This window comes from Aythya fuligula, chromosome 4, assembly GCF_009819795.1.
Source record: "Aythya fuligula isolate bAytFul2 chromosome 4, bAytFul2.pri, whole genome shotgun sequence".
Lineage (NCBI taxonomy): Eukaryota > Metazoa > Chordata > Aves > Anseriformes > Anatidae > Aythya > Aythya fuligula.
The window spans coordinates 19,953,504-19,981,030 of record NC_045562.1 but is presented as its reverse complement, the minus strand read 5'-3'; the positions used below and the strand labels follow the sequence as shown (position 1 = coordinate 19,981,030).

Below are 27,527 nucleotides of genomic sequence, written 5' to 3'. Positions count from 1 at the left end.
CACTGGCTGAAACTGAACATCGCTGCTTTTCCTCTCCCCACTAAAAACACAGTAACTCCCCCTTTGATGTGTTCCTACAGAAAATGCCTGAATGATAACAGAGCTAATGGAAAAGTGCTTTTTTCTTTTTTTCTTTTTTTTTTTTTTTTTTTTCCCCTCCATGGCTTAAATGAGACTTAATTCAGTAAAAAAATTCCCGTTCCTGAAAATCCCATTTGAAAATCATATATACAGTAAGGTGCTAGGCTTGGTGTAATGATGGTCTTCTTGAATAAAGCATACTTATTTTTCACAGTGCTGATTTGGAGAAACAAAAGGCAATGTTCCAAGAAAGTTATTTTTAACTTAGTTTCCCATGACTGGCAGTTCCCTCTCCATATCTGAAAAGTCTGAACTTGTACTTTAATCATACTAACCAAATGAAACAGGACGGTCATTTAACCAATTACCTTTGATAATTTGCCTAGAGCAAATAAGAACAATCTGTGCAAAAATTAAATGGTAATACTGTTTTCTGTCATGGTTATCACTATTCCAGGAAAGCAGAGCTATGATGATATTCCAAAAATGATTAAATACAGCTCCCAAAGATACAGGAATTGCAGATGTACTGTGTCATGAATAGGATTCAAGCCAATTATTTAATCAAATACAGTAACAAAAACCTCCTAATTAGCACTCTTCATACTTCAGAAATCTAGTTTTAGTAATTTTTAGCTAATCCATTTCAATAACTCCTTTTGTAGTCATTTCATTCACTTTTTGCTAATCTAGGATTTTTTTTAAATACAAAAACTACTATTTAAATACTGACAGAATACATATTCAAGACAACAGTTACTTCACAATTTAAATTTATTTCTGTTTGTTATTTTAGGATTGAGTGACTTTAGTCATGAACTACTAAAATTATACTGAACAAAATTAATTAGATAATTATTGTTTGCAAAACAGAGAGAGGTGCTTCAGTACACTCAAGAATTCTAACAAAAGCTTGAGAAAAATGGGTTCAGTGAGACTGAAAGCAGAATACCCAGTTTTCATTATACATTACATGTGGTCTTGGTATTTGGTAACTGTTTCCTCCTCTTTTCTTGTCGTTTCTTCAGTTTAACCATTAAATATTCTTAGCTGCTAAGCCTTAATTACACTTAGGAGAACTCATCTAATAGGGCTTCTTCCAAAGCTCTCTGATGCTAGAGGAAGAAGGGCTACTACTTTCAATGATCAGTGGAGCAGGATTAAAAAAAAAAGTAATTCAAAAGGATCTTGCATTGAACTTGGATTCTATAGTCAGCACTGAAACAGTCTTACATGCTTTATCTTGAGTTCTTACATTGTTTGTGAAAATACAACCTGAGCTCTAGGTTCTCCAATTTCTAACTTTTAAGTTGCATATGTAAATACTACCAAAAAGCCTGATCCTGCATTCCCGTGAATAACATTATCAAGTTATTTTTTCTCTCCGTTAACATTCAGAACTGTTTCTGAAGAATCTGTGTTGTCAGTAGAGCAGATGAGTTGGATTAATGCTAAGTCTTTAACTGGGATTCTGCTGAGATGTAACAAGGGAGAGAACAACAACAGAATAAGTCAAACTTCGGTTCTACAAAATTCTTACCCCTTTTAAGTATAATCGATAGAGAGCAGCAAGATGACATGTCTGCCTTACTTTGATGTAAATTATACAACTTGGGCTTTGCCCTCTGGGACCATCTTGGCTACCTTCCTACATCATGTGGTTATCTGGACATTTCTGAAATCCCCTCATAATTGTACTTGGCAGGTTAACAAATTATTTGAAGATGTGCTGGCTATTGCTTAAAAGTTAGGTTTTGGTTTAGTAGACAAGAAGTATACTTACGGTTCCCCCCCAGTGTGTATGTTTTCATGAGCAAGCACAGGGCGCTGTGGCTGAAATGAAATGATTTGAAATGTAATAAAGATTTATAAGCTAAGGTCCAAATAGTTGGATAGGTGCATGATGCTTAGTTGCTTGAGAACTCATATTCTACCTTATGTAAAACAACCCCCCCACATACCCAACCTCGCCTTAAATTCTTAAGAGATGTTGCAAGCAACAGAATCATGGCAGGTTTAAAGATTGTTTTTTTGGAGGACAAGATAAAAACTAAAACAAAACTGAACTTTTTCAACAATCTATTTATAGTATAGTGAAAAGCTGGAATAGAACCTTGCTGCCTCGTCACTGTGAAACAGAAAGAGAATTAGATAAATCAAATGCAACTGATGAACGTTATACATTCCTTGGGTGAAGTATATTTTTAGATAAGCAAAAATAAAATCTTGTATACTTAACGGCAGAATTTAGACTATCCATAGACAAACAACATTCCAATTTACATTACACACACAGTGTACTAACTTGGCAGGCATAACATGCTACGCTTTAATTCTGTTCTAGCTCAAGGGGCAGCACAAAGCCATGCAGGCTGTTGGGAGGCAAAGAACAGAGAGAATTTTTGAATGAACGCAAATGTAATTGTGTGAAAATAACAACTAACACTTTTACTTAAGTAGTAGTAGTAATACGTATTTCCAGTGCAAAGCTTTATGAAAGGATTATCTTTCCCCCTTTAGAGGTGGGTGATGCACCATTTATATCTAGTAAATTTAAAATGGAAATGAAAAATATTAGCCCCCTATGGAAACCACATCCTGCTTAGGGAGACATTGAATTACACACATTACAGCCTGGCTCAGGCTAGAAATACCAGGAGCAGCTGCTTGGAAGAGCACTTGATGTGAGCAGTGTTGACTGAGGATGCCCTATAGTCATGCTGTGGAGACTGACAGTTTGTACAGGTCTAGGAACTGTGTCTGTTCTGGAAGCGTGGATATCAAACACAGCTTGTGACACTTTCTTTCATGAACTGAGTAAACTGCAACCTGATCTTGAAGCCATGGGGTTTGTGTTAGTGTTCCATGCTTTCTCTTGCCCACGTTTGACTGTTCCAGTCCATCTTGCTTCAGTTCGCTCAAAAAAGGTGATGCAGTCTTCCATGGGAGAAGGGCGTGGTATCTAACCCACAGCCTGATGATACAAATTGAATGTTAAAATGCATTAATTTTTTTTTCTTCTTCCCAATACCTCCAGATGAAATTGAAGTAGTTAATTTCTTTTCATCATGTTTGTATGTTTACATGTAGAAAATATTGTGAATGTTTTCCACTTTATCTTCATAGTGTATGTAGTGTAATTATAACAAAGTGCCTAGGGATGCAGGAAGGCAGGTAACAGAACTTTTATTCATATCCATGAGAGGGAAACAGGTTCTAAAGGGGCAAGAAAGTCTATTCTAAGCTCTGACTCTCTCTTTTCCCTCATTTACCTCTCGTCACATATAAGAAAGATGGATGATTTTTGCTTAGAAATACAACAAAGATTTCAAATTAGATATTTCAGTTCCTGTTAAAACCCCTTCAACAGCTGAATTATCAAACAAGAAGAGAATATCCCACTGGGCAGATAGCCTGGTGTTTGGATCGGAATCTGAGTTTATTCTCTGCTCATCTTTCGTCAGGTTTCAAACTAAGCTGAATGAGAAAGATAGAGATGCAAGAAAATTGAGGTTACAATATCTCTTGCAAACAATGAAAGTCAATGTCATGCTACCACAAATGACTTAATGCTTTGAACATATACTGTGCCAAGAAGAAATTTGATAGGTCAATATTATCTTCTTTTTCTGCATATGCTTCAGCACTGTAAAATGATTTTCTGATATTTAACTACTCTTGAAACAGATGATAGAAGATCTATGTGAGTAAGGATTTTCAAGTCTATGTTTTTGCTACAGAGGAAAGTTTGGCTGAGTTAGGGTCTGGGAAAATGAAGGTGGAATCATCTGTGCTATGTCTGAACAGGGGACCCTGGATCTCTCTATCTGAATGTATTCTTTTATAGTAACCCAGCTTATTTTAGGGAGCTTTTCCCCCATTTTCATTCCCCCATATACAGTGGTATTGGCTAGAATGGGACTGTTGCAAATTCTGGCTAATTGTGTTCAAGAGATACAATGAAATGTACCCCGCTATGGTAGCTCTTCATGTTTAGAATTTCTGTCTTTCAGCTATGCCTAGGTTCACTACACTATCCTGTTTCCTTGGTAAAAATAGTAGGGCCTAATCTCAAAAATGTTAAGAAGTGTGTAGTCAAGTCAATGGCCCCAGTGGTGCACTTGACCTTCGTGCATGATTGATGTATCCTTGCCTATAATAGTTCTGTATAGTCCTGAACATGTAACTTAGGTGTGCAATTTATGCTTTTGTAGTTTTGGAATTAAATTCATAAATGCGCTAAGTATTGACTGATACAGTTCTCTTAACGTACCATCTGCACGCGATTCATGCAAAATTAAAATAGGGCTTAATCCCTTTTTCATGGTGCTTATTCCTTTCATGGTTATTACTCCCGGTTGGACTTTCTCTGAGATGGTGCCGGTCCAGTTATAAGAATGCTGATCTTCTTATGATTGAATTGTTTCTGTTCAGTGATGAAGAAAGCACTGTCTTCTCGTACCTTGTTGCAAATAAGGCCTTCCCTAGACTTTTTGAAGAATTAAACAAAGCTGCTTATCTTAGGTTGAAACTTTGTAAAGGGAACCACCAGAAAAAAGATAATCTAAGATCATGAGTGATCTACTTGGAAAACAGTTCAAGAGCCGAACATTAAGAAGCTGATGCAGAGAATAATTTAGTCCTAAAGAGAAAGTAAAACATAACCCACAAATTCAATTTTGGTTCTTTTCATAATTCAAATCAAATTTTTGTGCCAAACACAGGCAAACTCTAAACAATTGGACCCCCTCCTCAAAAAAAAAAAAAAAAAAAAAAAAAGTAGAGTTGTTACATGTTATTGTTATATTACAGTTAGGAAGAGAAAGGTGAAGGGAAGGTTTCAAGTGAACTCAACACAGTAGTGACAAAATATCTTGAAAAGCACACGGACTAAAAGAACGAGAACTTAGCATCACAAAAGCCTGTATCACATGCAGTGATGTATAATTTTAACTCCTGCAAACTATAATTTTAATAAACTAGCAATACTTGGAAATCAGAAAAGAACAAGCTGTATATAAAGAATCTCAATCTTTTGTATGTTGTAGCACTGGAAATACTATGTAGTACTGCTGAGATACAATACACTAACAGACTTATAAGTTTTGGCACACAAAAACCTGTTGGCTTTACTCAGACATAGCACAGAAGCACAACAGGAGGAAAACACAACATACTGATAGCGTTCAGACACTTGGGTGAACGTGAAGTACTGGAAGACCAGACACTGAGATCCTGGTATATGGAAATGCTGTTACTGCATACTGGGCAGCCAGTACCGTACCCTGTGTGAATAGCTGGGACCTCTGACAGGTGAGCTGCAGGATCTCTTAGTCATCACAGGGCTACGAGGAGGTTTACCCATAACAAATAGCTCTCTCTTTAAATTAGCCTAGAAAAACCACAAAAACTGTGTCAATTGAGAGTTTAAGAATGAAGCACCATGGGATGTTTGCTGCTTCATTCACACATGCAAACTGGACATGCTTTCCTCAGTAACAAAGACACGTATGCTGCAGGTGCAAAGGAAGGTACTATTAGTAGATGGCATTTTCATTGTTGCATCTTTTTTCCAAGGGCTTGCTGCTCTGACATGTGCACTCAGGCATTACAGATAAAAGATTATTCAGGCACTAGGTATGCATTTGAAGTAAGACAAGCTACTGGAAGTGTACCTACTGAAGTGACTCAGTCAAGGCAGGAAAAATGCAGCAGCAATGTTATCTTGGAAATGCCAATGACAAATGTTATTGGTTGCCGTTAGACAACAGACCTTACATTTGCATTTAGAAACCAGCTATGCACTTGATGGAAAGTACTGCAAGGACAAGTCTGGAGTTTGTTACCATCACAGGAAATCAGCTAAATATTTGACAGAAATGTGTACATCCTACCATAGTTAATAAACAGCAGCACGCTGTCTTGGAGATTCTCGGGAGTAGGTTTTATATACTCCCAAGAGAGATTCCCTCCATTTATTTTCAGCTGGGTTAATGTGCCTTGCTCAAACAAGGACAAGGAATATCAGGGCCACCTAAAAAAGAATCTCAGTGCCTTTCTGCTTCCTTTATTCAAAGTGGGAGAAACAAAATGTGGTACTGTGTTTTACCCCTTCCTAGAGGTGACATGACAAATGTTGCCATTTGTCATGTCCAAGGCCCATGACAAATTCATCTGCTGGCAAGAATTCCTGTGTCTCTTCCCTGCTTCAGAAAATACAGCATAGCTTGTGAACCTTAAGACTTCTTGAAGTCTGATATATCTGAGTCTTCCGTTGTCATTGCAGTCTATGATGTAGTAGGTTTTTCGACAAGGATGTATTTTTTGCCATGGATTTCACGGTCACTTTTCCTAGGACAGTTTCTGAAACATTTTACATGTATGTGCCCTTTTTCTCCTTGTCATAGGGACAGTCTCTGGAAGTCAACACTGGAAACTGACTGTGGGGCTAAGCTGCACTGGGAATTGACCTTATTATCTGTCTAGCCATAGACTCTTTCCAGAACTCATTTTTCTGCCCCAGAGCGTAGCCTTGAAGAGGGAATAATCTTTGTTCAGGTCTTGGCTAATAGAGCTGGTGTTTGGAATGTTACCCTACGCAGTAGTGCTTTACTGTGAAACTTGGGACTGTTCTCCTAGGTTTTAAATTGAAATTGAAAACACTTTAAAGTATTACTTAGTTTCTGTGTACTTTGATATGATCCTGGTTCTTTCAATTAATTAAGAGTTACTGAAGTTCTGGTATGGAATTGAAATTGAGTTGACTGGTATCTCTTTGCACTATTTCATTGTATTATAATGGTTATAGTTTTATCTTGCTTTTCATCTGAAAAATGCCTATCTTACTCTGCCATGTGCTATGTTATTAATATTAGTAAGGGAGAAAATGCATTGGAAAAGATCATACCCAGTGTTAGCCTTGCGGTTATATGTGAAGATTTGCAACAATCCATACTCGAGAGGTGCAATTACCTTTAACGTTGTAGCGTCTTTCTCCTGCCGATGTAAGAGTTTAGAGAGGAGAGGAGGTGAGAGGGAAGCAGTAGATGGGGATGTTGAGTGAGAAGCTGGTGCCTTGGCAGAGTGAAATGGTGGATTAGAAGGGAGGTGGGAAGGAGGATCAGACTCTCCTGATGTTCCCATAGAAAGCAGAGCTGGCTTAAACATTCAAGAAAAATAAGATGTAATTGTGCTGTACAACCAGCTGGTAAGGACGTAAAATGCCCACTGAGCCATGTAACTACCGTGAACAGTCAGAAATGGGATGCTAACTTTATTATTAGTCAGTCTACTACTCTGGGAGAAAACTCTTCCCTCAGAAATTAAAACAGGTTGCTATTTGGGGCAGTGGATTTCACCTCTATTCTTGCGTTTTGCTTCTGTGTTGTTCAGGTCAAGTAAGGGCAAAGAATGTCTGCATATCCTTCTAATTAACTAGCTTTACATTTGTCTGAAAACTTGTTTTACCATTTTGTATGAGCTAGCCAAAACAACTACCTGAATGGACTCACTGTTGAAGTAAGTGCTGGACTGAGAAAAATCTTTTCTAAATTTTTGCCTGGAAACCACACAAACTGCAGCAAAATCATGGCATTAAATGGCTAGCACACATTCAGGATAGTTCAGTGTTGTACTGTCCCAGAGAGGAACCAGGGCAGGCATTAGGGAGAAGGATTTGCTTAACTGCCAAACATAATCTGATCTGTTATTAGTCACATTCTCGTAACAGGGTCTACTATAAATATATCAGCTTGTGAAGTGACACATGCGAGGTCCAAACCTCTGAGTCTCTGCAGGAGACGTGTCCTTCCCTCAATACTGCTGCCAGCATTCCTGGGGTCCTGTACTCAGAAGGGGCAGCACATAATGGGATGGTGAGGAGGATGGCTCACTGGGTTTTTGTGTCGGAAACTTGATGGGAGCTAACAAGGACAGAAGGGGAAGGATCAGCAGAACTGAGACGCCACAGAACTGACGATGGTGTCTACACCTGCTTCTGGGAAGGAACTGTGCCCTGACAGTTTGTATTCAGCACAACAGAATAAAACTGTGCCTGTACACGGTACATTAAAAGCATAAATACAAGAGAAGGCAAAGAATACTTGTACTAAGATATCTGAACACAGAAGCCGTGTTTTTTCTGAAATTAAGATACCTTGTTGATATTCGGTGAGGTGCATCCTTCACAACTTACTATGGAATCTCTTGTACTTGCTACTGGGAATGCTAAGGTGTCCTGCCTCAGATCCTCCTCTATATAGAGCTTTGTCAGTTCTGTTGTGTCTTGTGCTTCTCTGGAGAAATCCGGTTCTTGAGGCTTTGACTGAAACCCTAGGTCAACTGACAAATCTGCTGCACAGATCTCATCTTCGTTTTCACCAGTTGCAACTAGCGCTGTGGAGACAGAGCCACCTTTACGTGGCAAAGGGACGTTACAGAGACCACCACCACCATGTTCACCTTCTCTGGTAGTATCTGACCAGTCTCTAGCTGCTTTGGTGACCGAAGAGCCAAGTATACCTTGCAAGTCTTTATCTTTTCTTGGTTTGGTAGTGTTGCTTGTATGCTTGTGTGTTATGTCATGAGAGGAACCAGCTGAAGATGAGGTAGAGGTAGATTGGAGAAAGGGCTGAGGAAGGGCTGTAGGAGAGCTGAGAGAGACCTCTGTGTATGGAATAAAATGATCATCCTTAACTCGGTGAATTCTGTTACATGGGGAGATTGCTATGGATTGAGCTGTTGTTAATGCCAAAGAACTGAGTTCTTCTAAGTCACAAAGAAAACTGTCTGGAAATGGTGGAGGAGGTGAGATGCACAAGCTTGTAGGTGAAAAACCAACAGGTCTTGCAAATGAGTAGCTAGTGGCAGCCTGGAGAGTCTTTTGATCGTTGTGTGACCAAGAGGAGGAATAGTATCTAGGAGGTGGGGACAGTGCTTGGGAAGGCAACTTCAAAAATAAGAAAAACATGGGAATTTAAATAAATAAATAAGCACGACAGAGAGTTAGGATATGAGTAGACTGGAAAAGAAAAATGTCTGTGCTATCATCTGGATTATAGGGTATGGTTTCAGTGAGCACGGGTGTCTGAAATCATTAGTACATGAATCAGAACAGCAAAAAAGACATTTGAAAAATGAAACTGTATCAGGTTCTGGCCTGGGACTTAAATGTCAAACATCAAGACAGATCTGGATCATTACATTCAGGAAGGCAACCTGCATTTGATCTGCTAAAGTTATGTTATGTATGGCTTTCTGTTAGTGAGCCTGTCACAGCTTATTAAATCATACAATTAAAATTAATGCGATTTTCCCCAATGAGCACAGTATTGTCAGAAGTACACTTCAGGTGTCTCAAAGTATTTCTTTAAAGCTCTAACAACAGTGGTCATTTCTAATTATCCTAATATTAATATTTGTACTTCTCAGTGCATGCTTAAGAAACATCTTAAATACATTGCATACTTTTATTAAGGCATAAGCAGCTACAGAATGCAGTTTTCCTTAAAAGTAACCCTACTGGTTTAAAATAACATCAACATTTGTGAAAGGTACATTCAATCCTAACTGAATGTAGGCAGTCAACAAAGCTTTTAAAATAGTGACAGCACAGTATACAGCAGTATATTTTGAGTAGCATTACATAATATTGATTGAAGTATCCTTCTGGTAAAAGAAATGTCCTTTTGTAAGAATGAGAGACTGGTGAGTCATACGTACACAGCATCAGTAGATATCCATTGCTTCAGTAAATACTGAAAATGCATTTTTGTAACTATTAATCCTCAAAGTTAAAATTGAATTGAAAATATTTTGATCTCATTGTTTTAATTATGCAGAAAGATTAGATTATTTGGACTAATTTAGATTTTAAATATTACACTAGAAAATAATTTCAACTGGCCAAATTAACATCACAGAGAAGAAAGGTTAATTTACTTACCTTCTGCTGGAATTTTCTTGAGGCAAATGGCTTTATTTTAAAGTTAGGCAAACCTTTGCAATAGAATCTTCTGTACCAAAGTATACAGTCTACAGACGGGTACAATGCAGTCTGCTAAAACATAGCTGGGCTGTTATGAACAGCATTCCAGCTCTGTCCTTCATCTTTACTCTTGAAAAAGAGCTTCCAGCCCATGGTTTAGGGATCATACTATGGTCCAGGAGACATTGCCATTTTTTGCATCCTGTGGCTACAGGCTGCTCTAGAGCTAAAGTTATAGACTCTCTAGGCCAAGTTAAGGAGAGCAGAGCTTGCTCTTGATATATATTATTTATTTTTATTGCCATTAGGCCAGAGACATTTAGAGCAATTGCTCTAGCAACAGGAGTGATAAAGTGAGTTACATGCTAAAAAAAACAAAAAACAAAACAACAAACAACAAAGGAATAGGAAGAGTGGTCTCAGCACTTGTGGTAAACTCCAGAACTCCTTCAGGCCTGCTAAAGCCCTTCTAGGTAGTCAGGAACAAGACGGCTTTCTCATATGGCATTGCCACATCTGAGTCCAGTTGTAAAAAAATGTTTGTTTAAGAATGTCAATAGAGGCTTTTTTTTTTTCCTGGACTGATGCTAGAATCAGATGATTGCAAAAATGTCCTGTGCTATTAAGGTGGCTATTTCCCCTCTCCTGTCCTACAGAACTCATCTGTTACTTAACAGCAGTGGCAGGACAGTTTTGTAATCTGATGTGACTATCACCACTGTAAAAATACACAATGGGGAAAAAGTAGCTGAGTAACTCCTGCTGCAATGCTGGTAACAGTAGTATGAAAGATTTGAGTGTATCTCTACCTGTCTGTAAAGACTAGGTCAAATCTGGTCATTGTAAACTCCCTGTATCAAATACTTGTGGAAGACAGGACAAGCATGTAGCACACTTGATGCCCTGCACCTGCACACTCGAGATGCTTGATCACAGCAGCCTTAAAAAAAGGAGCAGCCATCAATAGCTCTGGAGTTGTCACAGGCTGTACAAACTAAGGTGTTGCACTTCAGGTATGTCTACTAAGTTACTTTAATTATTTGTTTTCTATTCTCAATGGAGATAAATAATGTTATCCAATTAAAAATTCTAGACAATATTCAATATAAATCATCGGGAGCCTTCACGTTCCTCTTGATTTTACTCTTTCCCGTTCAAGGTTTGGGCATTTTATCAACTTACAGGAAAATATAAATAACTTATGAAGTTAAGAAATTACAGGGTAGTTTTAACATGCATGTACTTTTTACCTGAATGCAAATACTCTGAAGCATCACCTGTGCTCAAGGGCATCACTGACAAGGTTATAGGGGTTACACAAAAAACAGCTTTAGCTGCAGGAAGCCTTAGAGACAAGCCTATTCCATAGAAGATGAGAGGAGAGAGGCATCTCCAAATACAGAGAGACAGCTCTGTAGTATGTAGCACTTAAGTTGCCTCATACTCTTGAATCACCTTCAGATTCCTGTAATGAGAAGGGGCCGTAGCTTATGAAGATCAGTCTGAGGATATAGTTGCTACTTCAATTCAACAATATTGTTGGAATGGAAGAGAGAGGAGCTAGTTCTCCTTTGCGATACATTCTCAGGAAAAAAACCTTAAGAGAACTGTTCTAGCAACTACTATAAAGCAACTAATATTGCTTAGCCATAAGCAGTATTTTCAGAGGACACAGTTGTCTATAAATGACATCTTTTGGTATCTGTCCCCAAAGCTGTAAATAAATGTGTAACTTATCTCAAAGCTGAGGCATCTAAATAAGCAGCAGTATGCAAGTAAATGAAAGCAGAAAATGGGGCAAAACCAACTGAAACAAATAGAGGTTAATAGCAGGATACGAGAAAGGTTTATAAATTTCACACACAACCGATCTCCCACACTAAAGAGATGAACAAAACAGTAAAGAGGAAGATTTGGAAAGGAGTCCATCCTTAGTACTCAGAATCATCATAGATAATACATTAATGCTAATCACCATTTGCATACAGAAACTTGCTCAGTTTCTATCACTGCAAAGAGGTTTTGTTCCTGGCACAGGAGTCTGTGAAATATCAAAAGTGAATGATAAACTGGAATACAGGGATCTTCTTTGTAATGTGATTTATGGTGGTTATAAACTAGGAAGGAAAAGAACTCGGAAACTATGACAGGCATTCGGTGTGAAAAATTACAACTATAAAGGTCTGAATCCAAGCTCATTGACAATGTGATGACATGTGCATCACTCCTGGATGACGCAAGGCTGTCACTGTTGTTACACCCATCCAGAGAACTGCCATTGTACCAACAGCCTCCTTGTAGAGCCTCCATGGCAAGAGGAGGAAGGTTATGGTTCACAATCATTAGCTGTTCTCCTTTGCTTTGAAGGGCATAGAACTGAAGGCTCTTGGCAAGATGTGTCCCCCATGCAAACTACCCTCATTTGCCCTTTGCGTGCTTATAGGATTACAGACTTTTAGGATGATGGGTGTATCTTCACTTTGCATTGTGAAGAGTCTGCTAGACATTTCCGTGATGCTCAAATTTTGTCTGAATAGTTTGTTGTTTTTTTTTTTTGACAGCTTGTTTTTTCTGCCCAGATTTTGACTAGCCCTACTCTCAATAATTTAATAGCTAAAGAAGAAGGCAAAATTCCTGGCAGAAATAAGACTGACATTCTGCCATAAAAATACTTCAATGACAAGCTAGTTATGCAATTCTACATATGTGGGAAAGAAAACAGATTGTACTGAATGCATAAATTATATATTATCTTACCATGTTAACAAAAAATTTACAAGTCCTTCTAAACCCACTCTAGGGGTGATATCTAAGAAAAAAAATCCTTACCTTAGATGAACTTAAGTGGTGTATTCTGTCACTAGAATAGCTGTGGGGTATAGGAGGGTCAGGGTAGTCATCAACACTTTTTGAGGCATTCTTTTTGATGACTTCTACATAGGAAACAGGGAAGATGCCTTGTCTGTTGGTTCCTGGTATTTTACCTTCATACCAATTTTGATCAACTCGCTTAAGAAGAATTACTTTGTCTCCCTGGAACACATTAGAAAAATGAGTTATCAGCAGATGAGTAGTAAATTGAATTTTTAATAGATGATATTATTTTAACAGGTAGTATTATTTTCCCTGCAGTGATGTTTCCCATCAGTCTTTAAAACCTTCTCCATTCTCACATTTCTTTTGCCATTTGTAATAGTCATATATGCCACTACCACTCCAGCAAAAGGAGGCTGGTCATGGACTGCGAATACTCCAAAGGGAATCTCACGTAGTCTCCTACTCTTGGTTGAGAGATTAACATTTAAATTTTTCTTCTTCAGAGCATAACCTGTTTAAATGGTTGGCCAAAACTGCTAGCTAATATCCTAACAGTAACTAATGCAGTAATGACTAAATTAATTTAAACACCCATTTTTCTCTAAAAGTAAAAATGTTAAATAATGAAATCCATGCAAGTGCTTTGTTATCAAGTAAAATTGTAATACATGAAAGTAAAAAGTTCAAAATGATTTTGTGGGAAAGATGAGAGAAGTGCTTTTCCCAGAAAATGTGCTTGACTAGCAGGTATCTGTGCAAAAAGACAGATGGGCAGTGGCTCACCTACTGGTTTTGGAGAGCCTGGGAATTTGAATAGAAAGCTGGTATTTCTCATTTCAACTCTTCTCTGCAGAGAAACTTCATGAACTCCCTCTTTCATTTTATGTGATATACTTTTTACCACATGCATTTTTGTAACAAATCCTTCCACGTTAGTTTTTTGTTTCAGGGTTTCTGTAATTTTGCTTCTGTAGTTATTTGCGGAGTTATTTGTGGATTTTATACCGCCAATAATAAAGTTCACTTCTGCAGTAATCATCTCAGTGTCTGACAAACCCCAGAAATTAAACACTTGTTTTGCTAATGTACAATAAAAGAGAGCCACCAGGATGTGCATAGGTGAAGTATGCAGAGGCAAAATATGTATAGGCAAAAAACAGACTATTATTAATATGAAATATTTTCAAGAACTGGTACACGCACAAAAATTTGAGCCTTTTTTCCCTAAATTTTGGTGTTTTCTGTATTTTAGATTTCTTCTGCATGAAAAACCTTACCATTGTAGTTATGACAGTGACAAATAAATATTTAAAACAGTGAATGGATAATTGAAATAAAAACTAGAAAATGGGGTGAACAGTTAGATGTTGGCATATACTAATCTACCACATTATATTTTACAGACACAAAATATTTAAACTATTTGCAGGTAGCTGTGAAAGAATGCAAGCCAATGAGCATATGTCAGTAGCTTTGTACTATTATATCACTTTGTGCATAGAAAAATTTATCATGAAAACACTGTAATTACATATACATTAATTCTGTGTAGCAGTAGATACCATAATGATATTTCGATAAAGATAGATCTCAACTGTACCTTTCTAAGTGATAACTCCACATTTGTGTCTGCACTGAAATTATATTTGGCAATAGCTTCTCCAATCTCTCCAATTTGTGCTGGGGGAGGTGGCCTGGCAGGCTGTGCTTTTTCTGGGGGAGAAAGTTTCTAGGAAAAAAAAAAAAAAGAACCAAACATTTTAATCATTTGCATGTAGTTTGTGGACCTATTATCCAAAATAATTCAAGGAATTAAAACAAAGAACAAACCTCAACATAAGAAATTGGGAATATTCCAACTCTTCCATGGTGTTCACCCTCATACCAGTTTTGATCAATTTTCCTGAGGATATAGACAGTATCTCCTTTCTTAAAAGACAGCTCTCTGTAACAGATTCATTTAAAGATGTTTACAGCTTTACATTTGAACTCTGCTACCTGCATAGCTTCTGCAGTCTTTACAGTTCAGTACTGAAACAGAATGTAGCAGATAAACATTTGGAGAAAAAAAAAGTCATAGTTGTGGTACACTTACCCGTTGATTATACCCTATAAAATGAAATGATTCACATTTATGAATCATCACCAGGTACTATCTGTAAGTTATATGGGCCTAACTTATACTGTGAATACAAGGAAGTATTATTAGTTATTAGCAGAGTAGTTAGGATACAGTCTGCAGGCAAATGTGATGTCGCTTGTATCCCCCGTTTAGATGCTGCTTCTATGACAGGTATCTGAGACATTCTTGTTTTTTATGAATCAGTAGGGTAAGCTACTGAATATATCCTGTCTCCATTGTCTATTACTGCCTTTTTGCAGCAGCATAGCTTGGAGTGCTGCTGTTCCACAGAGATTTCTTTTATGAGCAAACTCTTCAGTAGCATGAACATAGGATTATGTTCTTGCCATTTCAGGTACTCGGGGTGTGTGATTTGCTTAATGTTGGATACTGAAAAAGGAAAGCATTCAAATCATTATGAACATTTTCAGATCCTGAACTGGGTATTATTTGTTGTACTTTTTTTTTTTCTTCTTTTCTCCAAAGAGTTTACCTGCTGTTCTGATAATTCAAATTGTAGTTTTACAGCTATTGCAATTCTAGTGATAATGTTGTACCATATCAAAAGGTTTTTTATACAGCCTGAATCATCAAAGCAACAGCACTAATGGCATACATTCACTCTCCTCTGACTCTCTCATACCCTAGAACAGCATTCCCTGATTTTGTTTTTCTTACAGATCACTGTAGTTTGTTTTGGTAGGGGACATTTCACATCCTGCAGCAAGACTGGGTATGTTAAGACAGACATATTGGAAGATGCTGAGCACTATACAGAATTTTGATAAGAGTACTCTATCTACAACAGCACTTTTAGTCTGGTATCCTGGTGTTGCCTAAGTATGATTCACAGCAAAGAGCATTCAGTGGGCGACCCTCAGGACTCAGGCTATAGAAAGTATTTGTACAAAGTACAAGTACATTGTAGATTGTACAAATACATTGTATTTGTATTCAAGCAAATACAATGGAAAAAATATAATAATTAAAAGACATTTTAATTTCAAAATAACTTCTCACCCAGCTTGCTAATGCAGAGGCTACTGTGACAGAAAGCAGGGTCTTCTGCTTCCATGGTGTTTTGCTGTTGAAACTGGCTATGAGAGCAGTTAGCTGCATCAAGTGCTAGAGGGACTTTTCTTGACTTATGAATACTTAAACGAACAAAAGTCTAGTACTTACTTAGAAGTCTGAGCTTTAAAGTCATATACAGCTCTAGCTGGCAGTTTCTGAAAAGCAGGCAAAATGATTAATACATTCAGGTAGTACTCCTGTAAGGTAAACTTTTTAACCTTTAAAAAGGTGGCCAAGATCCACCAACCAACCAACCAAAAAGCATAGGCAATTAAATATACAGCTTCCTTTTCTGAGACAATTAGGTGTTTGGGACAGTGTTTTAAAAAGAGAACTAGCACCTACACAGAGCACTGTCTTTACTTTAATAATAATAATAAAAAAAAAAGTTATTAAAGGGATCCTGTCAAATCCCATTTTTTGATACTAATACAGTTCTCCATTACAAATCTGCTTCAAATATGATAGCCTAAGTTTAAAGCACTTTATTGTTCTCTGCTGTTAAAAACAGTCTTTCAGATGAGAGGTGATATCCTTTTCATCAAGTGTAGCTAAGCCCTATCCTGTTTTACTCTTTCATAATTGCGCTTTTTTTTCTCACTTTTGCTGCTGGTGCTATAACTACTAAGCAAAGAATGAAGAGAACAATATTAAAAGAACAGTGGAGCTGATTAAATACAAAATGTACAAATTCAACTGAAAAATAGAGGTCAGTCTTTCATCTTTTTAAATCACAGCAATCTTAAGGAAAGCTTGTAGTGCAAGTACTTTACATATTTGCATATTAAAACCTAGAATTCTTTAAAAGGAACACATAAAACACTCCCCAAACTTTTAACCATTATTATGTAACAAGAAGTCATCTTTGAAATCAGACTCTGAATTGCAGAAATATTGCAGTTAAGATTCAGCACTCTCAAGTTGCCGTTATTTTGCGCAATATTTATTTGTATAAAAATCAATGGAAAATGTTAACAATCTGTACTTCCTTTGTGATTGAATAAAATCCCTGAAGCCTGCTTGGAGAATGTTTCAAGTTCTAGAATTTGAAATACTCTTAAGAAACTGAATAATATACTTCATTTAAGCGTATGCTTTTAAGTAATACCTTGTCTTACTTTCTTTAGATGTATACCAGCTTCAATTTCATTTTCCAAAGCATTAATATAAGCAATCAGTATACAATCACCAAAACTGTTATAGAAATTAGGGATCACTCTTATAATAAGTGGTTTTGCATAATATACCAACAGCAGTGTTTTTTTTTTGTTTGTTTGTTTGTTTTTTAAACAAAAATAAGGGTGAAATACAGATGTTCTATGTGCCAGTCTTGAAATTATTGAGATACTTTCTTGTGTAACCAATTTTCTAAAGAACCTTTCCCGATCATACCAATGACTTTGACAGAGCTTACCAATGACTAGTAAACTGATGTCCACATTCATTTAAACATAAGTAGAAGATGCAGTTTATCTTAAAGTTTGGTATTCTTTTACTCTAAGTACCCATCTCCTTAATGAAAAGTTGGATGCTGTCCTATCTGTAATATGATGTTGAGAAACTGTTCCTTTGGTCTGTATCATTACAATATCATAACCAACGCAAATTTTGTCTCAGAAATGTTACTGATTTTCTGTATTGACATTTCTACATTATTTATTAATGTTTTGCTACCTCTTTGTCTGTAGTTCCTCTTCTTTCCCTTGGAGTACATCGTCCCACATCAGTGAAAGCAGAAGAATAGTTTCCAGGAGATTCCTGGTCTACTGAAAACAGAACATCATTATGTGACACTACGGTAAAATAAACAAAACCACAGTGCTGCTTGGTTTAATTTAAGGCGATGAAGACATACCCAATCTATTATTTCACCCTTAATAGAAGGAATGTGATGGTTTAAGTGGACCTTTAAAGAAACAAAAATACTGACTCCGAAGCAAAGGCTTTCCTCTGATCCACAGCAGAAGAATGTATTACAGATGATTGGAAGAACAAAATTAAGCCTTACTGTATGAAAGGATACACTCCTACTGGACCAAATGGAAGACATGACAGCAGTTGTGAAAAGCTTTCTCTGAATGCCAACAATATAAACACGTAATTACATGCACAAAATGTGACTAAAGCATGCTTCAATGAGATAAGAGATGAAAACAAATTTTCCTCACTAAGTGATCTAAGATGCATTTCTACTTTACCAGGGGCACTGTTTAGGCCTTGTCAAGCCAACTTGTTAGTTATTTTGTAAAAACAACTCTATTTTAAGTGATCATTACTTACCAATCTATGTGGCAGATTTTCTGCAAAGCACAGTTTGCCAATGCTTATTACAGGATGGCATGTTATAAAATGGTAAATACATCTTTTCAAATTTTAATAAAAAGTAAAATAAAAATCTTGTACTCTTTATAGCTCTGCAAGTTGCTAATGTGAATGAAAATAAAATGGAATTATTTCAGACCAGAGGATGAACTGAACTGCTTCTTGGCCTCTTAGATTTACTAGCTATTATAGTCTCCTAATGCCTGCTGGAGGAGGTGTCTGACTGATACTTGCCTGCCTTTGACTTAATTCACATGATCTATTTTTACCAAGGCTACACATTTCTAAGTCAGTACAAGTGTAAAACAAGAATTGAGAGTATCTAATAAATTATGCTGCAGTCCTCTGGAATAGAGATCTAAATGGTCTCCCATGATCTGTTGGCTAAGCCACAAAGGCTTTAGGCTATGGCTAAATACAGTGGGGGCAAAAATTAGGTAACCGTATTACTAATATTTTGGTTGCAAGCATGTCATCACCAGCAATTGCATCTATAAATGTTTAAAAACATTTTAAGCTCAAGGAATTTTTTAAGAAGAGAAGCAGAGCAATGAACAACTTAAAGTAGCTTAAAAGCAGGTCAGTGAAAGACAGACTTTTAAAAAAAGTTATACTCAGTCTGAAGTTTCATTTGAGATTTGATTATTGAGAATTTCCCTTCTAAGATGATAAGGTACTTCTCAAAACTTCCCAGATACATTAACGTTCTATGAGAAGAACTAGTTTTGCTGCCACAGAAATTGGAAATAGTATTGTTTGAACAGTGGAAATGGAAACTTCCTAAAATAACCTTTGGGTCTATTCACAAAAAGTAGTACGAAGCATAGGAATGAGTGCATTTTCAAGAAAAAGCAGAATCAACATTCTATGGTACTTGTGGAATTAACAGCATTTTTACCACTTACACATAAAAGAATTATACTGTACAACATGTTTTTGATGCAGATTTTTTTTTTTTTAAATAATAAAGGCATATTGTTTTTCTGTTTCACAAACATCTTATGATGCATCTACTCACTTTCTTTTTTTTCACTTTTTCTGTGGAAAAACAAACAAACAAAAAACCCAATCTTGCTTAAGTTAGTAACACCAAGTGGTGTTTTATAGCAGTAATAATCTAGTACTTGAAATACAATGCTAATCCAGTTGTCCAAATTACTGCATTTTGTGAATAGACAAATTTCTATCTTCATCACATAGGTACGGATGACAACCTTCCTTAATTAAGAATTTTGTAGGATGAACGCTTATAGAATACACGAATAAAAACAGAATGAGAAAAGGTAGGAAATACAGGGAGTAAATCATAAGGATAGAGGAAGAAAGTTAATCCACCTTGGAAACACAGTGCACTATCATTGTCTTGGAGGTTGTTGTTAGCTGTGTCCATGTCTTGAAAAGAGGCACTAAGAGGTAATCTTCCACAATCGTTCTGGTACAGTGGGCAATGAGCAGCACCATCTTGAGGCAGTGGATGAAAAGGCTGGTGCATGGGACGCTTTTTCAGAGCTGTCAGAGATGAATTCCTTTCTGGAATGTCTGGAAGCAGCTCAGTAATAAGTCTGTGTAATATACTATTGTCAGGCAAGCTTCCCCTCCTTTTTTCAGCTTTAATTTGGTCACAGATGTCTTTAAGTGCAGAATCTAGTGCTTCAAATACAGATGATTTGCATTTTTTCTTTTCAGTTTGTTTTTTAGGGGCTGCACTTTTTTTCCTCCGGAAAGGCACTGGACTGACTAGGAATGCTATCTTGGAGAGACCAGATTCTGCTTCCTGTCTCCTTGGATCCTCTGTGGTTTCTTGTTTAGCCCTTTCATGTTTCAGCATAGTGGTAAAGCGGGTGTAGGATGCTGGGCATCTGCCTTTGCAGGAGCTGATGAGATGCCGGTGGTGGTGGTGGTGGTGGTGGTGGTGATGGCCTGATCCATAAAAGCTTTCAGACGATGTGAATGAGAAGTGATCAAAGTCACTTTCACTACAAAAGGAGGAACCTTCTATCTGGATAAAGTCACTGAGGTCAGAAACCACTCCATCTTGATCGCTGTCTGAAAAGTCCATATGTGACCGTTGTGGCTCATCGCTGGTCACTTCAATATGAATTGGCACCAGGGTTTTAGACTTGTAGCTCCGTTGTACCTGAGAGGGATGTCTGCCTTGATTTTCTTCCTCCAGAAGAGACTCAATAGAAAATCGCCGCTTTGTACATAAACCATTTTTAGGAGGCTGTAGCGTAATGCTTGACAACATTTCATCACCTAGATTTGGCATAGATTTTGACTTCTGAATTAGTTTTTCAAACTCTGATATTCTGGTTGGCACCATGTCTCTGGGCACCTCTTCAGTAGAAGACTCTCTCCAGCCTTGAAGAATACCTTTATGCTGTTCTTTTTCGTACTGCAATATTCTGGACTTCACAGAACAAATCACCTCAGAATTCATTAAGTCCTTGCGATTGATGCGGTGCATCTTTTTGTACATTTTTAGGAAACCTGGAGCATCGTGTGCAGATCTGTGACGAACTCTTGCCCTACCACCACCACGGCCCTCGGGAACATATGGGGAGGCCCAGTTCATTGAGCAAACATCTTTGGAGTCCTCCTCACATAAAAGAGAGCCCATGCTTTCGGACTTGGCCTGCGCATCAGGAAAGCTATCGCGATCATCTGTTAAAAGATCATCGCAGCTACGAGATTTTCTCTTTGGAGAAGTATTTTCTTCTGTGCTGCTCCACACTTCTGCATTTTGACGAGTCATTTGCCAGCCATTCTTATAGCTGATTGCCCTTCTCGAATCATTTGGAACAGCTAAATGTTGTCTGTAAGTGCTACAGTAATCTAATTCATTTGAGGTGTTGTGGTTGTGCACTGAATAACTGAGGAGGGATGGATAAACTTTGCTAATATCCCCACCTTTGTAATCCATAGAGCAGCATGGTAAAAGAGAGACATTGCCAGAAATTAAAAGATTCAGAAAGTTGAAATTAGTATCAGTTTTAGACAGACTAGAAAAGAGACAGCAATTAACACATCTATGCTATTAGCTTAGGTCAGTACATAGGTTACTACAAATTAGGTCAGCAGAGCTAATAATTAAGCCCACCCCCAAACAATAACAAAACAAAACAAGGTAAGAAACCAAGCATCAACACTGATTTTGAAGCAGGTCAAAAAACAATCAACTAATAAAAGCTGAAAAGGATTTAAAGATGAAGCCAATCAACAAATCTAGACCTTATCACCTTAACTGAGATAAACTGAATTTGGAGGGAGACTGAAGTTTTGCATCTCTGGAGCAAAGACCATTATTTATTGTATTTGAACAGAATTCTATTCCATGGAATTTAACTAAGACATACGGGTATATACTAACTGCAGGAAATGTCAGAAATGGACAAAATTAAATTAATACAACTTTCCTTGATAAGAAGTTTACATCAAATAGAATGATGAGCATTAGGGAGTTATTCCCTTATATGTTCTCAAATATATTTCAAATACTTTGACATCTGTGTGTTCTGAAAGCTGCTCAGAATTAGGAGTCACTATGAGTAAAACTTGGAACCCTGGTCCAAGGTATATTTGAGCTGAATTTTCTCAGTGGTGTCAAGTGGCAGTATTCACCTTCAGGACATGCTTCAAGCAATTCAGTCTGCTTTCTGTAAGAACAGTATGAATCTGTAAGTTCAAAATCCATGCTGATCAAACCCCTTATAATGTGCTGCTTCTTTAACAAAATGGTTAATTCCAAGAAAAATCAACATTCTGCTCAGTTTCATAATGTTGTGAGAGAATGGAGTGACATGTTTTGGTCACCTTCCAAAAACTAAGTAGCTGTGGTAGATGTTCTTAGGGGAAGTATTTCTCATACACTGGAAGTGTTTAAGTCATGGTGAGTGCTCCTTATTAGTGGTGTAGTAAAAGGTAAATGCAGGTAAGTGGGGTTTGCCACCTTTACACTGCCTGGCCTGGTACACCAAATGGATGAGTTTACCCACTTTTAAAATTTCTACCATAACACTGGGTTTAAAATACAGTTGCTTTTCTATCACTTCACTCATTATTCCTCACTGTTCGTATAAATTTGTCTGTTGCAGCCTAAATGCTATGTTCTTTTCAGTAGTAATTATCTTTTACGAAGGTTTATGCATTCCCTAATACAGCTACGGCTGACTGGAAAATATAGCTAAGAAAGTACAGCAAATAAATGACTAATAATAACTGGAAGAGAAGGACAGGTCTTGTAATAGATATTATTCTATATATTAGTTTCAGCATATATTTTACTGGAAAGCTTTTGTCTTGCTGCAGGAAACACCTAAAACCTCAAACCAAACAAACAAAACCCCAATCAAATCAAACCCTATAATTCAAGTATCTTTTCTGGAGAGACATGGAGAACAGCAATGGAATTACAAGTTATTTAAAAAAAAAAAAGAAACTAATTAGATTGTATATTCTGTACTAAATACTTCAAGAATTTATGAAATTAAAAATCAGATTATGGATACTTGCTTGATTAAATTAGGTCCTGATAACTGACAACGTCCAATACATCTGCTATAGATTTGGAAGTTCTAGTATTATGGCAGCACATCTTTATTCTTAAATACTATTTGTCTTGATTTACTTTCTCTCTATACTGAAATAGTTTTAAAATTTCATTAATCTAATAAGAGAATAGTGTAGTTCATAAAATTTTATGGATTTACATATTATGGCACAAATCATATTCTGTTTTTAATCAATTTTCCTAGAATGGGCACAGTTGAAACTAGAAAACCCTTGTTACAAATCCATCTTTTGATCAGCTTAGAATGACACGTATAAGAATAAACAAGTTAGACTTTGATGAAAGGCGCAAAGCCATTGCTTCCTACAGTAAATCTTCCAGCAAAGTGCACCCAGCAACAGTGGACAGGTACATTTAATACTAAGGTATTGCACAACACATCATCAGTAGTTTTCTCTTAATGAATACGTTCTCCTCTTACCTTTTGCTCTCGACGGAGAAGAAGGAGAGGAGCTAGTTAAAGGCTTTCTAAGGGTGGTATATGGGCCTTGCATATCTGTACGGCCCACATTAGGCCTGTTTGCGTTCTGGTCACTGTGCGCCCTCTGATGACTTACAGCAGGTTCTGACTTCCTTCTTTTCCTGTAGTCACTTGCAGTACTTGCAGAACTACAGAAATAAGCAGTATTAGTAGCAGTCTAATCTCTGAGATCACAATTCAGAAGTTAAAAGGCAAGCTTGTAATTACATTATTTGTTTTTATATTAAACAATATCAGCAGAAATACATCAGAAACATATATAGGGGAGAAGCACTGGTCTCAGATCTCTTGCAGCATGCTTCACAGAGAAAAGCTGAATTTCTTCTTCACCTGATTGTTTTAAAGTTTTGTAGAAAATTGTTGTATTGTTTTCATAGTGAAGGCTTTGAAATAAACATACCAAGATTTTTAGAGGTGTTTTTTTTTTTGAAAGACTGTAAAAATATCAGCAATAAATGAAATGTTTTTTAAAGTGTTTCCATATTTGTCTTAATAAGGTGGCAATAACATTTTATTTAAAAATTAAATGAAATTATGTTTTTACATTAAAGGCCATTTATTGATTGAAAAGCTTTTTTTTTTTATTTTTATTTTATTTTTTTTATTATTTTTTTTATTTGCCTTTTCCTAGTTTACCATGGGCTGGCACTCTCCCATCCTCCTGATACTTTAACCTGCTAGGAGAAGCCCATCACTCAGCACTGGATTTACCTAGGCAGTGTGGAGAATCTTGTCTTTTGCTGGCAACATAGCTGGTGTGAGGTATGATGTAGGCAGGAAAGGGTAGTCACAATGTAAATTAAGATCACAGTCACTAAAGGAAACTCTTGTGACAGGTTAGAAGAAGATCTGGCTATTGAGATACCTGTACCAAACTGGGATTTACACCAAACTGGGATTTAAACAGTCTAGTTGTCCGGGATGCTCAATAAGTTACTATAGGAGTTGCTTTTATGAGTAGGTAATAGCAGTGTAAGAGGGCATGGTAAAAAGTAAAATGCAGCTATAGATCAGAATTTGAACGGTGAGCTGCCTGCTGTACTAGAGTAGCAATTCAGCGTAAAGATGATACGAAGAGACCGAGAACAGCTGAGGTAGTGTGCTTAGGGGAACAGCACTGGAAGTGCTGCAGGCAGTAAGGTTAAATGATAGGTTGTTGAAGTTCAGTAGAAGCTTGACTGAAGAGAGCTCAGGGATGTCACTGGAAAGACCCCAAATATACGATGGTTTATACTGAATGCAAAGAGTAAGTTCTTGAAAACCAAAAGTAATATTTGCATTTCAGTATCAAAATACGAACATCCTCTCCATGTTAGGAGCCCACAAGCTGAATGCTAAAATCTGACTCTTCAATATCTGGCTTCAGGTCACAAAGAAAACCCCAGGCTGTATAGTCTGTGACAACTGAAATCACATAAAAAGAAATATCTTACCTAGAGGGCCTGTCCAGGCCTCTGTCTGTTGAAGAGTGATGATACAAGGAAGTCTGTGAAAACAAATATAGGAATCTGTTATATGTCTGTATTTGAAAAAAGGGTGACAATTCCTGCTTATGATGTTTATTATGTTTGTTGCTCTGTGACATCTTATAAAAACATAGCATGATGATTAACATCCTGTGGGCTCCAGCAAACAATTTTCAATATTTCAACTTTCAATATTTTCAACTTCAATATTTCATGAAGAGAGTTAGGCAGCTTGTAAAAGCATCACTATGTTTTGTTTCATAATCTGTTACAGTAATATTTTTCTTTTAAAGCACAACTAGTGATCTAAATTCATTTTTCTCTGTACCATTTTTGAAATACATATACAACAGCTTAAATGAAATTTTGCTGTGAAAACATGAAAATCTGAAAATTATTTCTGCATGTGGAAATGAGGTCTGCAGAGTTTGCCCTCTCCCCACAATTACTCACCAAAATCCCACAATTGATTATAGCCACAACATTTTTTCTAAAACCAGCTGAAAGCCCCATGTTTTTTATGGCTGATTGTTGACCACCTTGTACTCCTGGTCAGAACGCTTCTTATCACAGACCACTCATTAATCATTACCTATGGAGCTAGAGAAGTAGCAACTGCACAAATCCTGTACAAAGGAATGGAGTACTGTTCCATAATTTTATTTTTAATATAAAGACAGCTATTAATGCCCACTAATTTTAAATCCATCATTCATACATTTTAAGACTGTGGTCAGAACTCAGTAATACCACAATTAAGTAGGTAACTAGGTAGGAATCTAGACTAAACTGTATAGTCCCTGTGGCATTTATTCCTGGGAACAAAGCAGTGTCCAAAAGTTAAACTTGATTTCAATTCTTTGGATGTCATTTCAGAGGTAACCCGATGGGATGGAAATGAATAACTATACATCTTTTTAACCTGTGGGGACTATTTTTCTCCCTGTAGAAGCCTTCTAGACTTTTTCTCTGTGTAGGAAAATCTTTACAGACTTTTCTTTGTAAAGAAGCACTGTGTAAACAACAGCACTTATGGCCTGTAGTTTATATATACATATGTGTACATATATATACATATATATATATAAATTGCAAGTTCATGAATAGGACTTCTCCCAGATTTGTTAACTGACACTTATGTATAGTTTTAGAAATCACCTGAGAGTATTTGGGAACAGATTTCATGTGACACTGAATACTTTAAATGATGTATGAGAGGAACTGTTGAAACTGCTTATACAGGGAGAGGGCTAAAACGACAATGTCCATAAATATGGGTGTTCAGTTAGAGGTATTTGTCAGTAGACCGTTATTTAAGACCTGTGTCATGTACCAAATGATCCCATCAGGACAGTAACTGAAGTTTTGATTTCCAGATTACACTGAAATTTATTAAACTTTGAGGCAGGGAGAACCACACAAACAGACGCAATATGGATCAAGTATTACCTTAAAACTTGAGCTATGATCATTTCCCACTTCCCCACTAATTTAAACTGTACTTTCATTTAAATCACTTTAAAACAAATGAACAAACAAACAAAAAAAAAAAACCAACAAACAGGTAAAAAACTTTCAGACTCAGTAAGAATGGCAACTGAGATACAAACAGTTAAAAATGTCAACAAATCAAAGATTTTAATGCTATTTTCCAGAGAAACTAAGTTCTCTAGAACTTACTCATGTTGATCTCTGCATAAGGTTTCAAAGTGTTAATTTTTTCTAAAACAGAAATTTCTTTGCTTTGTGGATTAGTGTTTCTTCTGTCTTACTATTTGTTAGTACCATTATTCTCTCTGTTAAATACTTATATTACTCTTCAGTTCACAGACTCCAGCTAGGACCTGAATTCACTTTCTGTATAAACACAAAGGTAAAATCCCTCCTCAAATGATATTACAAACCTCCGATAAGTCATCTAAAAAGAATACGCTCACTGCAAAAAAAAAAAAAAAATTGTAGCAAAACCTGATCACTGGAAATGGAAACACTAGGCTCCTATACTTCCAGCTGTCTCCTGAGCAGTTATACTTGAACGAACTTATAGGGCACTGTAGCAGAACTAGTTGTAACACAGATTTCCAGCAGAGCTGGAAATAAAAGCTTCCAGAATTATTTTAGTGCTAGCCTAAAAGAAAAGGGCTACTTGTCACGCAGTCACGTTCGGCACATCCAATACAATCTTAAGGCACAGTATATTATGGGAGATGTGATTTCCTCTACTCATCCATGTCTCATTTACAGTAGAGGATGACACACATGCAAACCAGAGTGTGTACACTACGGCAGGAAGGAGAAAGTTGCGATAGTAAGTGCTGGTAGCAATATATAGCAATCTATCTGCTACAAATTCCTATTGTGTTTATTCTTTAACATTTCAACAATTTAACGTGACATCAAGCAATGTCCAGCTGCAATTTGCAGCCCATGTAAGAGAGATCTTCCCCACCACCTGGGAATTAAGCTGCTGCTAAGAAAAGCAAGCTGAGGCAGTGGAATGTAACCCGTGTTCTCAAGGATACTTCGCAAGGGAAAGTATGCATCAGCCATCTCAGGAGAGTGGCTGTCTCAGCAGGGCAGGTCTTTTGTAGCAATGGCCTGTTGGGAGA

At 36.9% G+C, this 27,527-nt stretch overlaps 1 protein-coding gene across 12 annotated transcripts in view; it reads right to left on the bottom strand.

Moving 5' to 3' along the window:
• Nucleotides 1-27,527, bottom strand: part of SORBS2 (sorbin and SH3 domain containing 2) — a 132,309-nt gene that overhangs the window by 4,273 nt on the left and 100,509 nt on the right. For 6 of the 12 annotated variants that reach the window (XM_032186140.1, XM_032186138.1, XM_032186139.1 and 3 more), the window contains 9 exons: nucleotides 24,886-24,938; nucleotides 23,393-23,580; nucleotides 19,737-21,311; nucleotides 17,754-17,842; nucleotides 16,188-16,234; nucleotides 14,714-14,828; nucleotides 14,484-14,612; nucleotides 12,896-13,099; nucleotides 1,865-1,914 (listed from right to left, as the gene is read on the bottom strand). In XM_032186140.1, coding sequence (XP_032042031.1) covers nucleotides 1,865-1,914; nucleotides 12,896-13,099; nucleotides 14,484-14,612; nucleotides 14,714-14,828; nucleotides 16,188-16,234; nucleotides 17,754-17,842; nucleotides 19,737-21,311; nucleotides 23,393-23,580; nucleotides 24,886-24,938 — 2,450 coding nt within the window. The remainder of the gene's footprint in view (nucleotides 1-1,864; nucleotides 1,915-12,895; nucleotides 13,100-14,483; nucleotides 14,613-14,713; nucleotides 14,829-16,187; nucleotides 16,235-17,753; nucleotides 17,843-19,736; nucleotides 21,312-23,392; nucleotides 23,581-24,885; nucleotides 24,939-27,527) is intronic. The other 6 variants (XM_032186146.1, XM_032186143.1, XM_032186144.1 and 3 more) reach the window with 1 other exon arrangement.